Below are 19,828 nucleotides of genomic sequence, written 5' to 3' on the forward strand. Positions count from 1 at the left end.
ATAAAAGTTGAATTTTGTTTCTAAAAGGGTTGGCAGATGTGTAACTATTATCATCTATTATGCAACAGATATAAAGATTAAAATGTTTCTATTTTGTGTCCTCTTCCCGTAGCAAAGCACGGGTACAACAGCTAGTTAACTACTAAATTACTATAATATTATAGTAATTAATTGAAAACACTCCTCCCTCTATTTTACTATTTTATAGCCAATGATAGTCTTTTAGCACTTTTCAACGCCATGAAAAGTCAGAGGATCGGCATGCTAGAAATTAATTAAGCAAAAATGTGAATTCAAAGGGGCAAACATGATGATCCTAAGAAAGATAACTTTGCACATGTTATTATAATGTTTCTAGTTTATATGTCTATACACGTATAACATTGCACTGCTTTGCTTTTCTCAATTTGTTGGTCGATGCACACAGCATCCGTTTAATCTATCCCAATCAAAAAGGCTGTGCCGTGCCGCCAAGGTACAGTATCTCGCACTCGCAGCGGACGACGTTTAGTTTGTATGTAATGCTAAGGAGGGAGTTTCATTACTTTTTTTGTGAAGCCTTCCTGCTGTACGTGTCGTGCTTTGTTCATAGAATTTATATCACGACAGATTCTTTTGGTGTAAACTAAACTGTGACATGCTTTTGTAATGCATTGCCCTACTATGTGTTAAACATTGGAGAACTGAAAACGCCATCTTCCCCGCTCCACCACACCCCGTCGTCTACATTGAAGTAAACATCTTTCATGGGAGAGGGTCGATATCGGCCCGGGGGACGGGAAATCAAGCAAACTGGAACTCATGGAATTAGAGAATATTGTTGCGAACACCGTATATTTAAAAGCTCGAGAAGGTTGGTGTATACTAAGCTGAATAAAATAACTGACTAAGATCTAATATTGATTTCCACAATCCAAATAGGACTAATTATCATAGGCCCAACTTGGGCCTTGTGTTTAGGCTTGGCCATTTTTTTACTTGTAAAGAAACGCGATTTAGTTAATTTGGTAGAACGTGTTTTGACCCATAACGTTGTTAATCAGTTTACCCTTATGTACTTAACAACATTAGGCTAGCCTATCTCAATTCATGTTGGCCTGAGCCTATAACCTTTAAGTTAAGATTAGTGACTTACAGTGCTGCCACCTAGGCTAACTTATCTTTTCCTAATCTAAAGGTAGCCTAGAGTCATTTTCAAATAGGCCTAAAATAAAAAATGAAATTTAAGTGTAGGCCTATATAAAAAACAACAAGGATTAACTTCCTACCTCTTAGTGCACTACCTGGGATCAACTTGGATCACTCAAAATGTAAGTTCTTCCAAATTGTTATGCCGAAGCGGGGTTTAAGTTAAATTTGAAATTTTTGATGAGCCAATTCTTTAAAGCAATTTTGAATTTAGCGCCTTCCATTTCCTTTAGGGCCTTTATTATTAAGTTATGGGATGGTAGGTGGTTGAAATAAATTGACCCCACCACAAAAAGGACTTCGACCAGTTCTATTGAAGTTCCTCCTCACACGGTGAGGACATACATAGCGCGCGCAGCGACAGCAGACAAAGATGTGTTAAAACGGAGCAGACGAATGTTAGCGCAAGCGATGACGTCACCTTTCCATTTCATTTGATAAAGAAACAGATTTTTCAAAAACAATAATGGGGTGGGGGATTTGTTATAGTGAGGGAAAGACGTAGACAATTCGTTATGCAGAGGTTAAATTCGTAATGTAGAGGTTCTGACAATGCCAAATTCGCTAGGCCTATATTGAGGTGTCTTATTCTAGCCGAAATCACGAAAAATTTGTTAAATCAAGGTCGTTGTTATGGTTTGTTCGTTATGTAGAGGTAAAATATAGGCTACATTGTGTCTTATGGAGAGTTCTAGGGGATTTAAAAAAAATTCGTTATATCAAGGAATTCGTTGTATCGAGGTTCGTTATATCAAGGTTAGACTGTATATCTTTACAAGATCTTTCTGTACCATACATTGGCTATCAGTCTGATTGCTCTTTTCTGGAGAACAAAAATTGTACCTACCGTACCTAGGTAGGCCTACCTATGTAAATTACAGTCGGGAGAACTTTCCCAGAAAACAAGGCCATAAGACAAGAAAGGATATAACACCAAAATAAATTCTTTTTAACGTATCTAAATAAAAAGATCTTCTTCTCGAGCAAGAGGTTGATTCCACTTAAAAGTCTTGACCTTACATTAGATGATCCTTGGGTCAATCCATATCAAGTCATCCAGGGCATGACACCCATGTTCTCAGATTCTAATGATTTTTTTTTCATCTGTTCCTTTTGCTATTCTAATTATGAATACCAAATTTCATTTTGATATCTTGAATACTTTTTTAGTTATGAATTTTCAAAAATTGCTAAAAATAAGCGTTTTCCCGTTTCCGCCGATTATTGGGAGTACGAAATTGTTTTGGTAAAAAAATCATTACTCAGTCAGTATTTATCATATCACAATAAGACTTTTACTAAAATGTTCAGAAAATCTTGTAGAATTAAGGAAAAATATGTTTATGGGGGTGGTCATTTTATGTTCCAGTCAGTAATCCATCCAACTTCAATTTTGGTCTAATCTTTAGCAAAAAACACGAAATTTTGAAAAATTGATGAAAATTATAGGCACTATGTAAACCAAATGTATTTTATCATATTTATATTCCTAAGGACATATACTAACAGGTTCTTAAAGAAAAACACTGGGATTTTCACTGCCTTTTAGTTTGTACCTCAATAAACAGAAAAATATAATTTTCATAAAAAAGGCAGAGTGCGGACAGTTAAACCTGTACTAAGAATCAAAAGCTACTTCAGAAAGTGTTATTAAAAAAATTATCAAGACCCATTTATAATAAAGTAGAATTATAATTTTGAAAGGCAATAAAACTGAAGTTTAAAAGCACTGACCCAAATTGGTAGGCCAACAATGTCAAGCTTAGTACAAAAAAGACGCTTGAAAAAATATGTACAGTATTAAGAAAATATGAAAACTTCTTACCACTAATCCTTAATGAATACAATTTTTGGAGATACTCAATCTGCTTTTTACATGAAGCACTTAATTTTGTACTTGGTTTTTTGTCAACATGTTTTGGCACTGTTTTTAAATTAAATCCATTTCTTTTTTCGGGAAATAATACATTTAGTCAGGTTGGGTAGCAGGAAAATATTTCAGTTCTGGCAGAGAGGCTGCAATTTTAGGTGGTTATAGTATACAAGTTTCTGAATCTAAAACCGCCTAGACCTTATTATTATTTTAAATTAATTATTTTAAATATGAAGGTGGTGTTGTGACCCATCATTTTAAACTACTTTTTTATGCTGAATTCAATGCCGCAATATGTTTTTCATTGTCATATTTGGTTTTTGAAATATTGACATTTTAAATCAAAATAATTGTAATATTTTATCAAGAAAGCTTGATAACAAAAAACTTATAAAATAATTGATCACATTTCAAAATGGCGGATCCAAGATGGCGGCTGAAAAAAATACATCCGTCATAACCGAGTGAAAATAGGTCAACAATGAATGGTGGTGTCCACTTATCTTTATCTAGCACTATTTTTAGATTATGACCTTAGTTTGTAAATGCACAATGTTATAATGGACTAAAAATAAATTAATAAAAAGTTCTCGTTACTTTAGAATGGATCAACATTTTTTTAAACGAATTGCAGCATCGTATTCAGCGTTAAAGTCTTGTTTGAAACGGTGGGTCACAACCCTACCTTTACATTTGAAAAAATAACTTCGTATCCAATATGGCGGATCCAAGATGGCGGCCAAAAATTTAAACCCAGTCAAAATGAAGCACTTGCTACTCTACAATGATCTGACGTGGTTCGGAGTTGATATCTTAAGAAATGTATAAAAAAGTAGGGGGGGGGAACTCATTTAAAACTCACCTGTATAAAACAATTCACAATTATTTTCCTCATAATTTTTTTAGTTTTGAACAGCCGCCATTTTGAAATGACTTGATGAAACTTGACCATTTTCAACCCAGGCCGAGATAATGTATTCAAGCACTTGTGTGCCAAATTTCATGAAAATCGGTTAAGGCATTCGGTCGTTATAGCCAATTCATGGGGACCCAGCATCCTCTTACGGCCGCCATTTTGATGACGTCATTACGGACGACCGAGGTCCTTAAAAATTGGGGTCTGGGCGGTTTTAGGTTCAGAAACTTTTATACTATAACCACCTAAAATTGCAGCCTCTCTGCCAGAACTGAAATATTTTCCTGGTACCCAACCTGACTAAATGTATTATTTCCCGAAAAAAGAAATGGATTTAATTTAAAAACAGTGCCAAAACATGTTGACAAAAAACCAAGTACAAAATTAAGTGCTCCATGTAAAAAGCAGATTGAGTATCTCCAAAAATTGTATTCATTAAGGATTAGTGGTAAGAAGTTTTCATAAAATACTTGATGAATAAAGATGATTTGTATTGTATTGTATCATATTTTCTTAATACTGTACATATTTTTTCAAGCGTCTTTTTTGTACTAAGCTTGACATTGTAGGCCTACCAATTTGGGTCAGTGCTTTTAAACTTCAGTTTTATTGCCTTTCAAAATTATAATTCTACTTTATTATAAATGGGTCTTGATAATTTTTTTAATAACACTTTCTGAAGTAGCTTTTGATTCTTAGTACAGGTTTAACTGTCCGCACTCTGCCTTTTTTATGAAAATTATATTTTTCTGTTTATTGAGGTACAGACTAAAAGGCAGTGAAAATCCCAGTGTTTTTCTTTAAGAACCTGTTAGTATATGTCCTTAGGGACATAAATATGATAAAACACCTTTGGTTTACATAGTGCCTATAATTTTCACAAATTTTTTAAAATTTCGTGTTTTTTGCTAAAGATTAGACCAAAATTGAAGTTGGATGGATTACTGACTGGAACATAAAATGACCACCCCCATAAACATATTTTTCCTTAATTCTACAAGATTTTCTGAACATTTTAGTGAAAGTCCCATTGTGATATGATAAATACTGACTGAGTAATGATTTTTTTACCAAAACAATTTCGTACTCCCAATAATCGGCGGAAACGGGGAAAACGCTTATTTTTAGCAATTTTTGAAAATTCATAACTAAAAAAGTATTCAAGATATCAAAATGAAATTTGGTATTCATAATTAGAATAGCAAAAGGAACACATGAAAAAAAAATCATTAGAATCTGAGAACATGGGTGTCATTTTCTTTTTTTGCTGGATGATTTGAAATGGATTGACCCCCTTAAAAGTTAAGGTCTGATCTATATATAGTCCTAAAAACTTACAGCACTCTTTACTTTCAAAGGTCACATCATCCTTAACTAAATCTATCACCTTTAATCCATCACCTAAATCTAATACCTTAAAGCAGGCACTCATAATAATATTGCCTGGAACTCATGCAGAGGGCATTGTCCATAGTGGAGAGGTGGTGTAACCAGGAAGGTCTATCTCTAGAGTACCAACTCTCTTCGGTAATCAGATCCAGGTTAAGAGGGAGTTCAAGTAGGCTACCTAGTAATAAGGCTGGACAACAAGCTCACCTGGAACAGCCATTTGGCACATATAACGCAACGCTCTCAGACCACACTTATGATGATGAGACGGGATGTTGGGAAGACCTGGGGTCTAAGCCCACAAATGACTAACTGGCTATACACTAGGGTTGCAAGACCGATGATGGTGTATGGCTCGGTGGTCTAGTGGACCAAGGCAGGGGTGCTCACAGGGGGGGGGGCTGTGACGCAGACTGTGTCATTGAAATTCTTGGGGGGGGGGGGGGGGTTGCAAAAAATTCAAATGGGGGGGCTAAAGTTAATTGCAACCGTGTTCAACGTGACGACAATCAGAAAAATATTACGAAGTCACCAGATAGAAAGTCGATTAATTAATGATAATAGTTAGGCCTATATTATTGAATTCAATTACCGGTAGTTAAAATAGGATTTTAGGATAGTTTATAGGATTCGTTTAGGAAGTTATTATTCAAGATTAGCATGACGTGAGATCTAAGAGGGAGGACACGGAATGGCTCAACTGCTGTTATAGATAAAGATAACGCGTGGTACAGACACGTCAAGCTACACCGCGACTCAGCACAGAACGCTTTGTTGACATAAAGCTCGTTAAAATACAATCAAGTAGTAATGGCTTAATGGCTTCAATACTTTACACTATTGTGTAGATACTCGATTACCTGAAACCTGAGTTAATAGGCAGGGGGTGTAGGCTGATGAAAAATACGGTGGTAATCCAATATAGTATAAAAACAGATGACAAACCCATTAAAACGCTGTAAGCAGCCATTAACGTCACAATTTGCATTTTTATAAACAAAATTAAATATTGCACAATCATTAATTATTTTGCAATAACATTTTTATTGTACATTTCAAATCATTTATCTTGGTTCAGTTGTACAAACGGCAACGTTGTAGCTAAATTGTAGCTAACTCAAACTTAATTAATTACTAGCCAAACACTGCATTGCTATAAATAACGTAAATATTAAACCTTTAGAAAATGTTATAAGCTACTGCTCATGATAGACGGATAGGCCACCGGTAATAGGTAGGTGCTGTATCACAGCATAGGAATTGATAGATAAGTACCTAATAAAAAAGTGTAAAATTATATTTAGAGATAGTAAAAACACTCTTAAAAAAGAATGTAACGAGAACAATCTTGCTATTATTTTTCTTTAATCCTGTTCTTTATTAGGTTTCTCTTCAATTCATACATAAATTCAACAAGTCGCCTTTTATTTAGGCCTACTCATTGCCCAATCACAGCCTTACTATAAAGTTACTAGCAATTTACTAAGCATTATATCCATATCATCATCATTGCCCAGCTGTTGTATCTGAAATCTGTTGTAACATAGTGCACAGCAGGCAGAAGAGTAAAATGGAGCAGACGATTGTTGGCGCAAGCGTTTCCATTTCATTTTCATCAAAGGAGCTGCTGTGATGCTTCCAAAGGGAGGGAGAGGGGGTCGTTATATCAAGACAGGGTTGGTACGGTCAGGGAAAACCTGGAAAAGTCAGGGAATTTTGTTGGTCTGGAAAAGTCAGAGAATTTTGGAAAAAATCTGGAATTTCTCTTGAAAGACTACATTTTTTACAGATATGCTACATTTTGGATCTATGTCTCAATACTTGGTCAAAAACATCAAAGTTTGACGAAAACATTGATGTAACAAAAACATCGTGAACCTACCATCGATATAAAAAACATCGAACATCGTCAGACATTCTATCATCACCCTCTGATTACTGGCTTTAATTGAACGCACCGAGCTAGTTAGTACCGTGATGCGCGGAAGGATAGGCCTACATTCATCGGTTCAATTTCAATACAATACTGAATACAATTCCTCATTGAATTTATACCAATACTGATTCAACCTTTAATAAACTGAAAAAAAAACTGCACTTGTAGGAGTTTATAAAAAAATATTTATCCTGTTAGTTGAAACATTTAATAGTTTAGTTTGGTACTACTTATTGTCTCCGGTACAAGCATGGTAGTTATTTTTCCAATATCACATGTTTCTTCCGATATAAACCGATGATATCGCAAGCAAAATATCGATATAGGCCTATATCAGTATCAGAAGCACCGTATCGTCTATCTGCCAGTGTCAAGTCAAGGCCAAGTAGAACATAAAGTGTTAAGTTAAGTTAGTTGGTACTCTTACTTTTCCAGATTCCAGATGTTTAATTCTTTTCTTATTGGTTTTATGAGTAGGCTAAACTATTTAGGCCTAAATTTTTTCTAATAATTCTTGATTCTGACTATTCGATATCGTCTTAGGGTATACCTGGAAATAGTATAATATCAGTCTGGAAAACCTGGAAAAGTCAGGGAATTTCATTTTCCAAAATCAGTACCAACCCTGCAAGAGAAAACGCTGACAATTCGTTAAGCAGAGGTTACAAACGATATGGACATTCTGGCAATAAAAAATTCTTTAAATTGAGGTGACTTATAAAACTCTAATTTTGTTTAGAAAGATAAGTTTTCCAATCCCGTACTACACTGATTCACGGTCTTTTCTTTTCCCGGTAATCAAAATTCAAGTTGATACACACAGAATCTCCGGTTCCCGACCTGGATAATGGGGGGGCTAGTTATTTAATTTAAAGTTACATATTAGTACCCGTGATAAATCAAACCCGTTATATAATCCAAAAACACACGGTTATTAATCCCACTTGGTTTTGGATTTGCTTACAAACGAGATCGGAAATGGTTACAAACGTGATTGGAAATGGTTAGGGCCTACACAGTATTCGTAAACAACATTTATGTAAACATATCAGTGACTGCTAGAAAAAGGAATCTTTATGAAAAAACATCTATTCGTAATTTCATATATGACGTGTTCTCTTAACAGGTTATTAGTATTTCATAAATGATGTACCGTATGTAGTAAACATGGAGAAAAAAAACTATAAAAATCACACAAAATTGGGTTTTGATCGTGCGTTATTTTATTTTCAAAATGGTGAGGCCATATTTTAATGGCTAAGCACGCTCTCGCCAATCCTGTGAATACAATTAAACCATTAGAATCATAATCTGTACTCTAGTTTTCTTTAGAGTAGGCTGCGTATAATGCCTTCTGGGCCGTGACAGACGGACATAAATTGAGATTAGACATGTTTATTTATTTATTTATTCCAACGGATACACCATTTACAAAATAATATATATTTAAGCACGTTAGTAGAATGGAAAGATAACGTGTTTCAACTTCTTCAATGAATAAAACGTAAAATTCAATATCTAAAAAAAATTATAAAACTTCTTTTAGTTGTACAAATAATGCTGGGCGGGGGAATAATGTTTCTCATTTGTTGTGTACCGTTTCTCATTTATGGTGGGGGGGGGGGGGGGGGTGCGTCATGAGTCTAGGGGGGGATGGGGCACCCCTGACCAAGGTAATGCAAACTACCGCTGTAAAGAGACTACAAAAGACTTAGCGAGTGGCATGCCTTAGCATCACAGGAGCCATGAGAGGCACTCCAACTGCAGCCCTGGAAGTAGTGCTAAACCTGCCACCTCTTGACATCATTGTTAAAGGAGAGGCAAGGATGGCAGCCTACAGAATGGCTTGCAAAAACCATACAATGTCAACATTGTTGACTTGGACGCCTGGGACAAGGGTGAACCTGAATACATGAAAAGGGGGATCACGTGGTATACGGATGGCTCGAAAAAGCCAAAGGGCACGGGGGCTGGAATATATGGAGTCACAGACCCAATGCGCAGTTCTGCGTAAGCCTGGAAAAAATGGCCACTGTATTCCAGGCAGAAGTTGTTGCCCTGTCCGAGTGTGCAAGAGTGTGTTTGAAGCACGGTCTTATAGGCCACACTGTATACATGAACTCGGACAGCAAAGCAGCACTAATGGCACTTGACAGTTTTTACTTTACCTCCAAGGCTGTATGGGACTGTCATCAGGCCATGAAAGCCCTGGGAAAGAACAACAGGATCATTCTTAGTTGGGTTCCAGGGCACAAAGGTATTGCTGGCAATGAGGGAGCTGACAAGTGGGCAAACAAAGGAGCTGAAAGCACGCTCATGGGTCCAGAGCCAACGTGTGGCATTGCTTACAGCACAGCATGGAGAGCTGTTCGCCAGTGGATGGGCATAGAACATCGAAGGAACTGGGAAAGAACAGAAGAAAATGTACAGTCAAAGAGAATGCTGCAGGTACCTACAGGTGCGATAGCGGCAGATGCCCTTGGGCTGTGTAGGAAGACCCTGTGGAAGGTGGTTGGCTTTATTAGCGGCCATTGGGTATTCCGTGGACATTTACACAAGATGGGAATTCAAGTTGAAAGCCTCTTATGTAGGAAATGTGGAGAGGAGGAGGAGACAGCATTCCACTTGATATTTATGTGCCCAGCCCTACAATGTCTGTGCATGTGATCCCTTGGCCTATCGACTGGAGATCAAAGGGAAGAACGGGTCACCATAGTTAAAAGGATCTCATGGTTCACAAAGGACCTGGGATTTGACAAAGAATGAGGACCTGTGAATGAGGGTGCACAATAAGCTGTTCCAGCTGCGCTGCAATCCCATGGTTACTTGTAAGCCTGGCCCTCTTTAAACAAAAAGGGGGAAAAAGGCTAATATATATAGCCTGCTTTTAGCTACCGGTGTAGGCCTAGGTTAATAACCTAAACTATGACCCACGTAATAAGGGCATAAAATAACATGTTAACTGGGTGACTAGTGCTGAGATTTTGTCGCCCAGTGACTATGGGTGGTGCCGGCGTATATTTTTATGACTGACATTTTAAATTTAGGCTAACGGAATTTAAAAGGTAGGCTACCTATTTAAAAAATTTCATTGTGTAAATATTTCTAGAATAGGTAATTAAGTGGGATAACATGGACAATTTACAAGCAAATATAAGTTTATATTGGAAAATTCATCACAAGATACGTAGAAATGTGCGATTTTCACTTTAATTTATGCAAAGATTTCCCCCCTTTTTAATGGGGCCTCCCAGTAAGTCCGGCGCCACTGTCGCCCGGTGGAAATCCCTTAAAATATGCTCTGTAAGTGCCTTACAATCCTAAGTTACATATCCTTGTTCAATAAGTCACAGTACATGGCAGGTAAGAAGAAGTAAAACTTAACATGTTTTAGCCTAATAGCTATGTTCACAAATATAATATCAACAGCAAACAAACCGAACTCATAATCACTGTAGCCTAATCCCTGTCATTATATCTCTACCTTATTAATGTTAGGTAATTGAAGTTTGCTGCTGTCTTTACAGTAACCTTTTCTCATATGGCCTATACTTTTGAAAACATAAACATGACATAGGCCTAGAATTGATTTAGTAAAAAACTATCATAAATCTTATTTATCCACAAAGTTTCCCTAGAAATTCTGGAAACTTATGCTAGATGTAAGCTAAGAAGTTGAAGGGATTGACTTTGGCCTACTGCTACTAATGCGTAACAGAAGGCCTATTAGTCTACATCATCTATTAGGGGTTGAGTATGCACTGAAAGTGTAACTCATTTTGACTTTTGATTGTTGTTGAGGGCTTGGAGATGACAAAAACCGATGTCGCCCTCCCAGCAGGTGCACAACTTGGTGGGAGGGGGGGAAGTAGCGCTGAGGCGCGTTCCAGAACTTTGCTCATATCTCGTGAACTAGACACGATAGAAACATGCTCTAAATGGCATTGTACTACAACCTTCATCTGCTTAAAAAAAAAGTACAAGGAAATATGCCGTTTTTTAGAACTACTATATACATATAACAAAAACATAGATAAAAGACATGTTCAATAAAGCAGCAGAGGCCCTAGGCTGTAGATTCTTTGAGGTATTACCAGCTCTACATTGCTTGACAGTTTGCAACACAACAAGAAAGATAGGGACAAAAAAGTCCACCTAGAAGTATGCTAAAACCAATTCCGAAGAAATAGTTAGTGTTTTGCAGCTAATACAATAAAAACCACTAGAAATAGAGGCTTTGGAACTATTACAGTACAGATTTTTCAAAGACAGCTCTGAAAAATTGCACCCCCTTTTCATTATACTGCCTCCTGCTCCAACAACTTTACGAAAACCGTGTAAATGCAAGACTTGTTCCAGAGCATCTTTTTAGCTGTTTTTTTTTACAACTCATTCTCCTGCTCCGCTTACAAATGTTAGACAACTCAACATTAAAACAAGCTCAAACAGGATGACATGGAATCTTATCTAATGTTTTTGTTATATGTATATTGTAGTTATACTGTAGTATGAAATATGACAATTCCAAGCCTATTTACAGATTCTCTTAATAAAAACAATATACTTTTTAAACTGAGGTGTTGTCATTGGTAGTTGTACCTTGATTCTCGTGTGTATTTAGTGTTTTAAACACACAATAAATATCAAACACAGTACTTACTATTCATTTTTAAGGGAGTTTTATTGGTCGATTAACGGTATTTTGTGTTTAAAGTAGATAACTTGGGGGTGAGTAGATAGTTAAAAGTTAAAATTGTAAATAACTCAATCAATAATATAGACAGGATTTTGCCTTGTACTTTTTTCCAAGCAGATGAAGTTTGTAGGTAATACAATGCCGTTTAGAGTATGTTTCTATCGTGTCTAGTTCATGAGATATGAGCTATGTTCTGGAACGCGACTCAGTGCATCTTCTCCCTCGTTGTGCACCTGCTGGAAGGGCGACAACATCGGTTTTTGTCATTTAGTTTCCAAGTAGCCCCCCACAACAATCAAAAATCAAGATGCGATACACTTTCAGTGCATACCCAAGTTTTACAGTTTCTACTACACGTTGATTCCCGCAGCGCAGCGGTGTTATCCACGTCACTGTGCCGCTTCATCGGAAACCTCGCATAACCTTGTAATTGTTTCGATATAATTACCATATAAAGTGATTTTAGTGTGTTAAACATACAATGCATAATTTGACGAACTGTACTAGCCTATTTGTTGTTTGAAGGGGTTTTAATGGGTAGTTTTACATTATTTGGAGTTTTTAATACATATTTTAAAATAAAATGTTAAATAACCCAATTAATAATAGAGCTATGGGATTCCTTGTCTTTTTTTTTAAAGCAGATGAAGTTTGTAATACAATGCCGTTTAAAGTATGTTTCTATCGTGTCTAGTTCACAAGATATGAGCAATGTTGTACAACACGCCTCAGCGCTACTTCCCCACTCCCCCCCCCCCCCCCAGTTGTGCACCTGCTGGGAGGGCAACATCATCTTACTAATATTATAAATGTGAAAGTTTGTGTGTGGTGTGTTGTTTGTGTGTTTGAAGTTCAAACACGCATAAACCACTGGACGGATTGGGCTGAAATTTGGCATGACGATAGCTTACATTCCCGATTAACATATAGGCATATTCTTATCTCAAAAATCCTTTTGGGCTCCCCCCCAGTGGCTCTGTAATTCCCCATGTTAACCTTATGAGTATTCATATTTAAAGGGAATTAAAGAATTTAGTCAGCTGTTTCAACTAAAAAAGTTGGTTCTACTCGTATGATATGGAAAAGCATTAAAAAGTTATAAGATTTACCAACAGGGTGCAGCACTATATTTTTTTTGCATTTATGAAAACAGCTAATTTGAACTAAGCAGCAACAAAAAACTGTGATTCGCAATGAGAACTGTCAAAGTAGGATTGTTTACAGTTATGTTTATGTTTTTCATTTCATGAATAATTTGTGATATTTTGCGAATTGTTGATAATTTTTTTTTTTTATTGTTTAGGTGAGGTAGTAGAACATTATGGCTATGGTAGATGTGTAATATTAAAGAATACTGTAAATTTAAAAAAGCAAATTTTATCAAACTGTGTCCTCCCTTATTGCAAACGCAAAGCTTGGGTATAACTGCAATAAGCATTTTATACTTTATTCCAACCCCGTACGAAGGACGGGTACTCTGCTAGTAAATTCATAAATAAGACATTCTTTTCAATGCGTACACTCCAGAATGAAGCTTTTTAAATAATTTTTCTACATGAATATTCCAACTTAGATGTTCATTTACATAAAGACCTAAAAATTTGACCTCAGAAAGTTGTTCTATTGATTCTGAATCAATGATCAAATTGGGTTCAAGTTTCTGTTTACTTTGTTTAGTTGAAAAGGACATATTATATTTTAGAAATTGCTGTATATTATACAATTCTACAAAGACCGAATTTTCCAACCCATCTTTACCTTTCCCCTCCACTGTTAAATTTGAATCATCTGCATATAAACAAATTTTACTCTTTTGAGGATTAACAATTCTTTTAGGCATTTCTTTTATCTATATATATAAAGCTCAAATACCACTGACTCATTCACTCACGCATCACGAAATCTCAGAAACCATAAGACCTAGGAACCTGAAACTTGGCAGGCATCTTCCTTTTGGGTAGTAGACGCTCACTAAGAAAGGATTTTACCCTCCGACCTCTGGGCTCCACCCCAGTGGTTCTGGAGTTTCCCATGTTAACCTTATGAGTACTCATATTTAAATGGAATTAATGAATCTTAACAACTGTTTCAATTAAACAAGTTGGTTCTGTTCTATGATGTTCAATAGCATTAAAGTTATAAGGATTACCAACAGGGTGCAGCACTATTATTTCTTTTACATTTATGACAACAGCTAATTTGCAACCAAAAGGTGAGTGAGCGTAGCGAGAACTTCAACCTGGAGGCGAGTTAGCGTAGCGAACGAGCTAACCTGAAGGCAAGTGAGCGCAGCGAACGAGTTCTAACCTAAAAGTGAGTGAGCGTAGTGAACGAACTTCAACCAGGACGTGATTGAGCCATGCGAGCTCACTTATGAAGTTAAACGGGGCAAAGCCCGCAGGCACAGCTAGTAAAACATAAAAACAAAATTGAACCCTTCTGACTGTCCAGTTTTTCTAGCAAAGTTGAATGACACACACTATCAAATGCTTTAGAGAGATCCATGTATATCCCTAGAACATTTTCACCGTTTTCAATTGATTCTACAATGGATTCAATGAAGTCAGTAGCTGCTGATATTACTGATCTTCAATTTCTGAAACCATGTTGAGAATTATCAAATAACTTATTTGCTTCAAAGATAATCTACCAATCTAATGTTCATTGCTTTCTCATATACTTTTGATACAGCAGGGGGCAATGAAACAGGTCTGTGAGCTGACAGATTTATCAGCTGACAGATGTTTTAAATAGTTTTATTGAATTTTGGTTGCTATGAAAAGAAAAATAAACAAAGAGATTCTTTTAGGCTTTTCAACTAAAGTGGTTCATTTTTATTTGCTCGAAACAATTAATTGTTAATTACTTGTAAAAGTATGATAAATTAAACAATAATATTTAGTGGAAACCTCTAGACTTTTATTTAAGGTATTTCTTCTATTTAAATGAGGTTCTTTTCACTAAAATTGGTGACCCTGATTTGAACACATCAAGAACACATAATGGAAGTCAATGAAGAGGTATTGGCAAGACTAAAACTGATGGAAGAGCAAAACCAAGATCTCAGAAAACAACTTAATGATGTATTTGGAGTTGACTCTGAACATTCAAGACAAAATCATGATTCAGAAGAAGATCTTTTGGTTAATCCAATGAATCAGAAAACTCAAGAACGAAACAATTCAGTAAATCCAAGACCGTCTGACAACATAACTTCAATTCAATCTCCACAATTAAAATTTCCCCATTTTTGGCGTGAGAAACCAGCACTTTGGTTCATACAGATTGAGGCGATTTTCTCTTTATGGCACATTTTTGATGAGAACCTTCGTTTCACACACGTTGTGACACACTTAGATGAGATGACTGCTTCCGAAATAGAGGATTTACTCTCAAACCCAAATCTGGAAACCCCTTACACGAGCCTGAAGAAAGAATTAATAAGAAGATTATCAGTCTCGAAACATAAGAGAATTAAACAGTTACTCGTAGAAGAAGAACTCGGTACAGATACGCCATCACACTTTCTCAGAAGACTGAAATCGATAGCTGGCAGCAGCGTTCAAGATGACTTGCTGAGGATCATCTGGATACAGCGACTTCCTGCGCATATTCAAGGCATCCTGCAAACCCAGTTAGGCGCTGGGGTCAGTACCGAATCATTGGCCGTTACAGCGGACAAGATTCAGGAGGTTCAACCTTTGAGTTCACCTGCAATGAGCTGTGACGCTATTTTGTCAAACCCCGAGGTAAGCCAACGAATACCTTTTCTCAGACCCCAAATAGTCACAACAATCTCAATCAAGGAGGAGGTTTTGAGGCAATTTTGGAGAAACTTTCAATGCTGGAGGAGAAAGTTAACTGTCTTTCAGACGACTTGATGACATATAAATATAGTAAGTTCAGATCGCAAAGTCAGAACCAGCCCAGTAAACAGCATAGTACCTCACCCCACAATGACATATACTGCTGGTATCATAAACGTTATGGATCACAAGCCACCAAATGCGTGACTCCTTGCACTTATCCTTCTACAAAAAACAAACTAGGCAACTAGATGCGGTGTCGACTAGTTGTCATGTGCCTGGACGCCCAACTCATGAATCACCCGGAGTTGACAGCAACCACAGCAACAGGTTACAAGTAATTGATAACAATTCAGGCTATAAGTTTCTGATAGACACAGGTTCAGACGTAAGTTGTATACCACTAAATTTAGTCAAAAGACCCTTAAAACCATCCGGGATAGAACTCAGAGCTGCAAATAACTCTGAAATACCCACTTATGGTAGTTTATGTCTCAACTTAAATATTGGTCTACGAAGAACTCTAGTCTGGAATTTCATAATAGTAAGCACTCCAATCATTGGTTCTGACTTCATAGCTCACTATTCTTTATTTCCTGATTGTAGTAACGGTTTCTTAATTGACAACATTACACAATTAAAAAGTAAATGTCAGTTCATGAATACTCAGCAATTTAGTATTAAATTAATTACTTCCGACCCATCAAACTATCCACTGTTATTGGAATTTCCAGAAATCACAAAACCTTTAGGAGTATCAAGATTTATTCCTCATAACACAGTGCATTACATAAATACGACTCCTGGCCCACCAGTCTCATGAAGACCAAGAAGGTTAGCTCCAGATAAATATAAAATTGCCAAATTAGAGTTTGAATCCATGGTAGCAAATGGAACTGTGTGTCGTTCCAAAAGCCCATGGTCATCACCACTTCAAATGGTACGGTACCTAAAAAGAATGATGAGTGGCGACCATGTGGCGATTACCGAGCATTGAATGCCCGCACTATTCCAGATTCTTACCCTGTTCGACATATCCATGATTTCTCAAATTGTTTACACGGTAGTAAAGTTTTCACTGTGATAGATCTTGTAAAGGCATATACGCAAATCCCGGTTAATAAAGAAGACGTGCCCAAGACTGCAATAACGACCCCATTCGGTCTCTTTGAGTTCCCGTTCATGTCTTTCGGTTTGAGGAATGCTGGTCAAACTTTTCAAAGGTTTATTGATGAAGTCGTAGAGGGACTAAGTTTTTGTTTCCCCTACATTGACGATATCCTTGTTTTCTCAAAAGATCCTGTCGAGCATGAAGAACACCTCTGTATTCTGTTCAAGAGGTTAGTAAATATGGTGTCCTTATAAATGTGAAGAAATCTGTATTTAACACTGACTCGGTAGTTTTTTTGGGATATCAAGTCACCGCTGATGGAACCAGGCCTGTGCCTGATCGCATTGACGCCCTTCAGAATTATCCTTTGCCACAAACTGCCAAAGGTCTTAGACGATTTTTGGGAATGTTGAACTTTTACCGCAGGTTTATTCCTCACACTGCAGAATTTCAAGCCCCTCTCTACACTGTCCTTTCGTCATTAAAAGGGAATCAGAAAATCCCTTGGACCGATGTATTGACTGAAAAATTCAGTAAATGTAAGGATCATTAATTAGCCGAAGCTACATTACTTTGTCACCCCAACGCTAATAGTAAATTAGCACTTTTTTGTGATGCATCGAATACTGCAGTAGGATCAGTACTACAACAATTGAATCAAGATGGAATATGGGAACCTCTGTCCTTCTTTTCCGAAAAACTAACACCTAAGCAAGCCAGTTGGCCCGCTTATTATAGGGAATTGTTTGCCATCTATTCGTCTGTTAAAAATTTCAGACATATATTAGAAGCTAACTCCTGTACTGTCTATACTGATCACAAGCCCATCACTTTCGTTTTTCAACAAAAGAAGGACAAACTACCTCCTGTTCAAACTAACCATCTTTCATTTATCTCACAGTTCACGACTGACATTCAACATGTTTCTGGTGCTTCAAACATAGTAGCAGACAGTTTTTCTAGGATAGAATCTATTTCTGCCAACAAGACTAGTAAAATTGATCTGCATCTCTTGGCAGATTCTCAATCTAATGATGAGGAACTTAAGTCTATTCTCGAAAACAGTACTTCACTTTGTCTTCAACCAGTTCCAGTTCCTGGCTCTGATGTTTTTGTCTACTGCGATACAAAGAACGGTAGAGAACGATTATATATCCCCAAATGTTTACGCAGAGAAGCGTTTAATTCAGTCCATAACTTAAGTCACCCTGGGATAAAATCCCTGAATAAAATGTTAACTTCAAGATATGTTTGGCCTTCAATAAATCGTGATTGTAAAGAGTGGACCTTGTCCTGTCGAGAGTGTCAACGTTCAAAAATTACTCGTCATGTTCAAACACCTATCAACGATTTCCCTTTGCCAAATTGTAGATTTGAACATATTCATGTGGATATCATCGGCCCATTACCCCAAGTTGGAAATCTTCGTTACTGTCTTACAGTAGTAGATAGGTTCACCAGATGGCCGGAAGCACACCCCTTGCATGGTATCTCTGCCGAAGAAGTCTCGTCAGCTCTTTTCAATTGTTGGATATCAAGGTATGGTGTTCCCTTGCGAATAAAAACAGACTAGGGTAAACAATTCGAATCTGCACTCTTTGCTGAGTTGGGAAAATTGTGTGGATTTTCAAGATTAAGGACAACAAGTTACCATCCGTGCGCAAATGGCATGGTGGAACGTTGCACAGACAACTCAAGGCGGCCATCATGTGCCACTCCGCCTCCACGTGGGTCGAATCCTTACCCACAGTGCTTCTTGGAATAAGAAATGCTTTCCGTGTGGATCTGAACACCTCGTGTGCTGAAATGGTTTTTGGAGAGGTTTTACGCCTCCCTGGCGAGTATTTTATGCCAACAACCCAGCTAGCACCCTTAGAGGATCTGACTAATTTTGTGTCTCGATTACGACTCAAGATTTCATCAATAAAACCAACAAATATCAAGAGACACGGCATTAACCGAAGCTTTATTTTTCGTGATTTGGACACATGTTTGCACGTTTTTCTGAGAGTGGATGCTGTGAGAAAATCTTTACAACATCCATACACCGGACCTCATCCAGTGATCAAGAAAGACAGTAAAACTATCACAATAAAAGTGAATGGTTCTAATGTTAAAGTTAGTCTTGACAGAGTTAAACCGGCCTATGTCCTTCAGAATGATGAAGTTAAGCCCTCAACTGTATCTCAAACTTCAAAAGATGTGGATTTTCAAAAGTCATATACGACAAAGTCTGGAAGAAAAGTGACATTCAAGAATCCAATTTCAGTTTGATGGAAATCGCCTTTGTTCTTGCTGTTATTATTATTATTTTTTTATTTTTTTTTTGTTATTTGTTATTTTTTTGTGACTTCGGAACCCTCCAAAACTCCATGGACTTCCAGTCTTCGTAGGGGGCTCCTGTAGTGAGCTGACAGATTTATCAGCTGACAGATGTTTTAAATAGTTTTATTGAATTTTGGTTGCTATGAAAAGAAAAATAAACAAAGAGATTCTATTAGGCTTTTCAACTAAAGTGGTTCATTTTTATTTGCTCTAAACAATTAATTGTTAATTACTTGTAAAAGTATGATAAATTAAACAATAATATTTAGTGGAAACCTCTAGACTTTTATTTAAGGTATTTCTTCTATTTAAATGAGGTTCTTTTCACTAAAGGTCTATAGTTAGATATTTCAGTTATCTCGTTTTTATGTAAAGGAATTACCTTTGCAATTTTTAGTTTATGTGGAAATAAGCTAGACACAAAAGAGGAATTCACCAAATGTACAAGTGGCTTTACTAAAAGGTTCCCTACATAATTTAGTTGGTAAATCATCATAACCACTAGACATTTTATTCTTAAGTGAACCAATCATTCTTTCCATTTCCTTATCTATTTCCTTACACAGGAGTCCACTTAAATATCCTAGT

At 36.8% G+C, this 19,828-nt stretch overlaps 1 protein-coding gene across 2 annotated transcripts in view; it reads left to right on the plus strand.

Annotated features, from left to right (window-relative positions):
• The first annotated feature begins 490 nt into the window (after positions 1-490).
• LOC128984948 (G protein-coupled receptor kinase 2) overlaps positions 491-19,828 on the plus strand; it is a 193,470-nt gene continuing 174,132 nt past the window's right edge. For both annotated transcript variants that reach the window (XM_054404321.1, XM_054404327.1), the window contains exon 1: positions 491-853. In XM_054404321.1, coding sequence (XP_054260296.1) covers positions 802-853 — 52 coding nt within the window. In that variant the 5' untranslated portion in view covers positions 491-801. The remainder of the gene's footprint in view (positions 854-19,828) is intronic.

This window comes from Macrosteles quadrilineatus, unplaced genomic scaffold, assembly GCF_028750875.1.
Source record: "Macrosteles quadrilineatus isolate MER2022 unplaced genomic scaffold, UCM_ALF_1.0 Scaffold_1__1_contigs__length_201487025, whole genome shotgun sequence".
NCBI classification, from domain to species: domain Eukaryota; kingdom Metazoa; phylum Arthropoda; class Insecta; order Hemiptera; family Cicadellidae; genus Macrosteles; species Macrosteles quadrilineatus.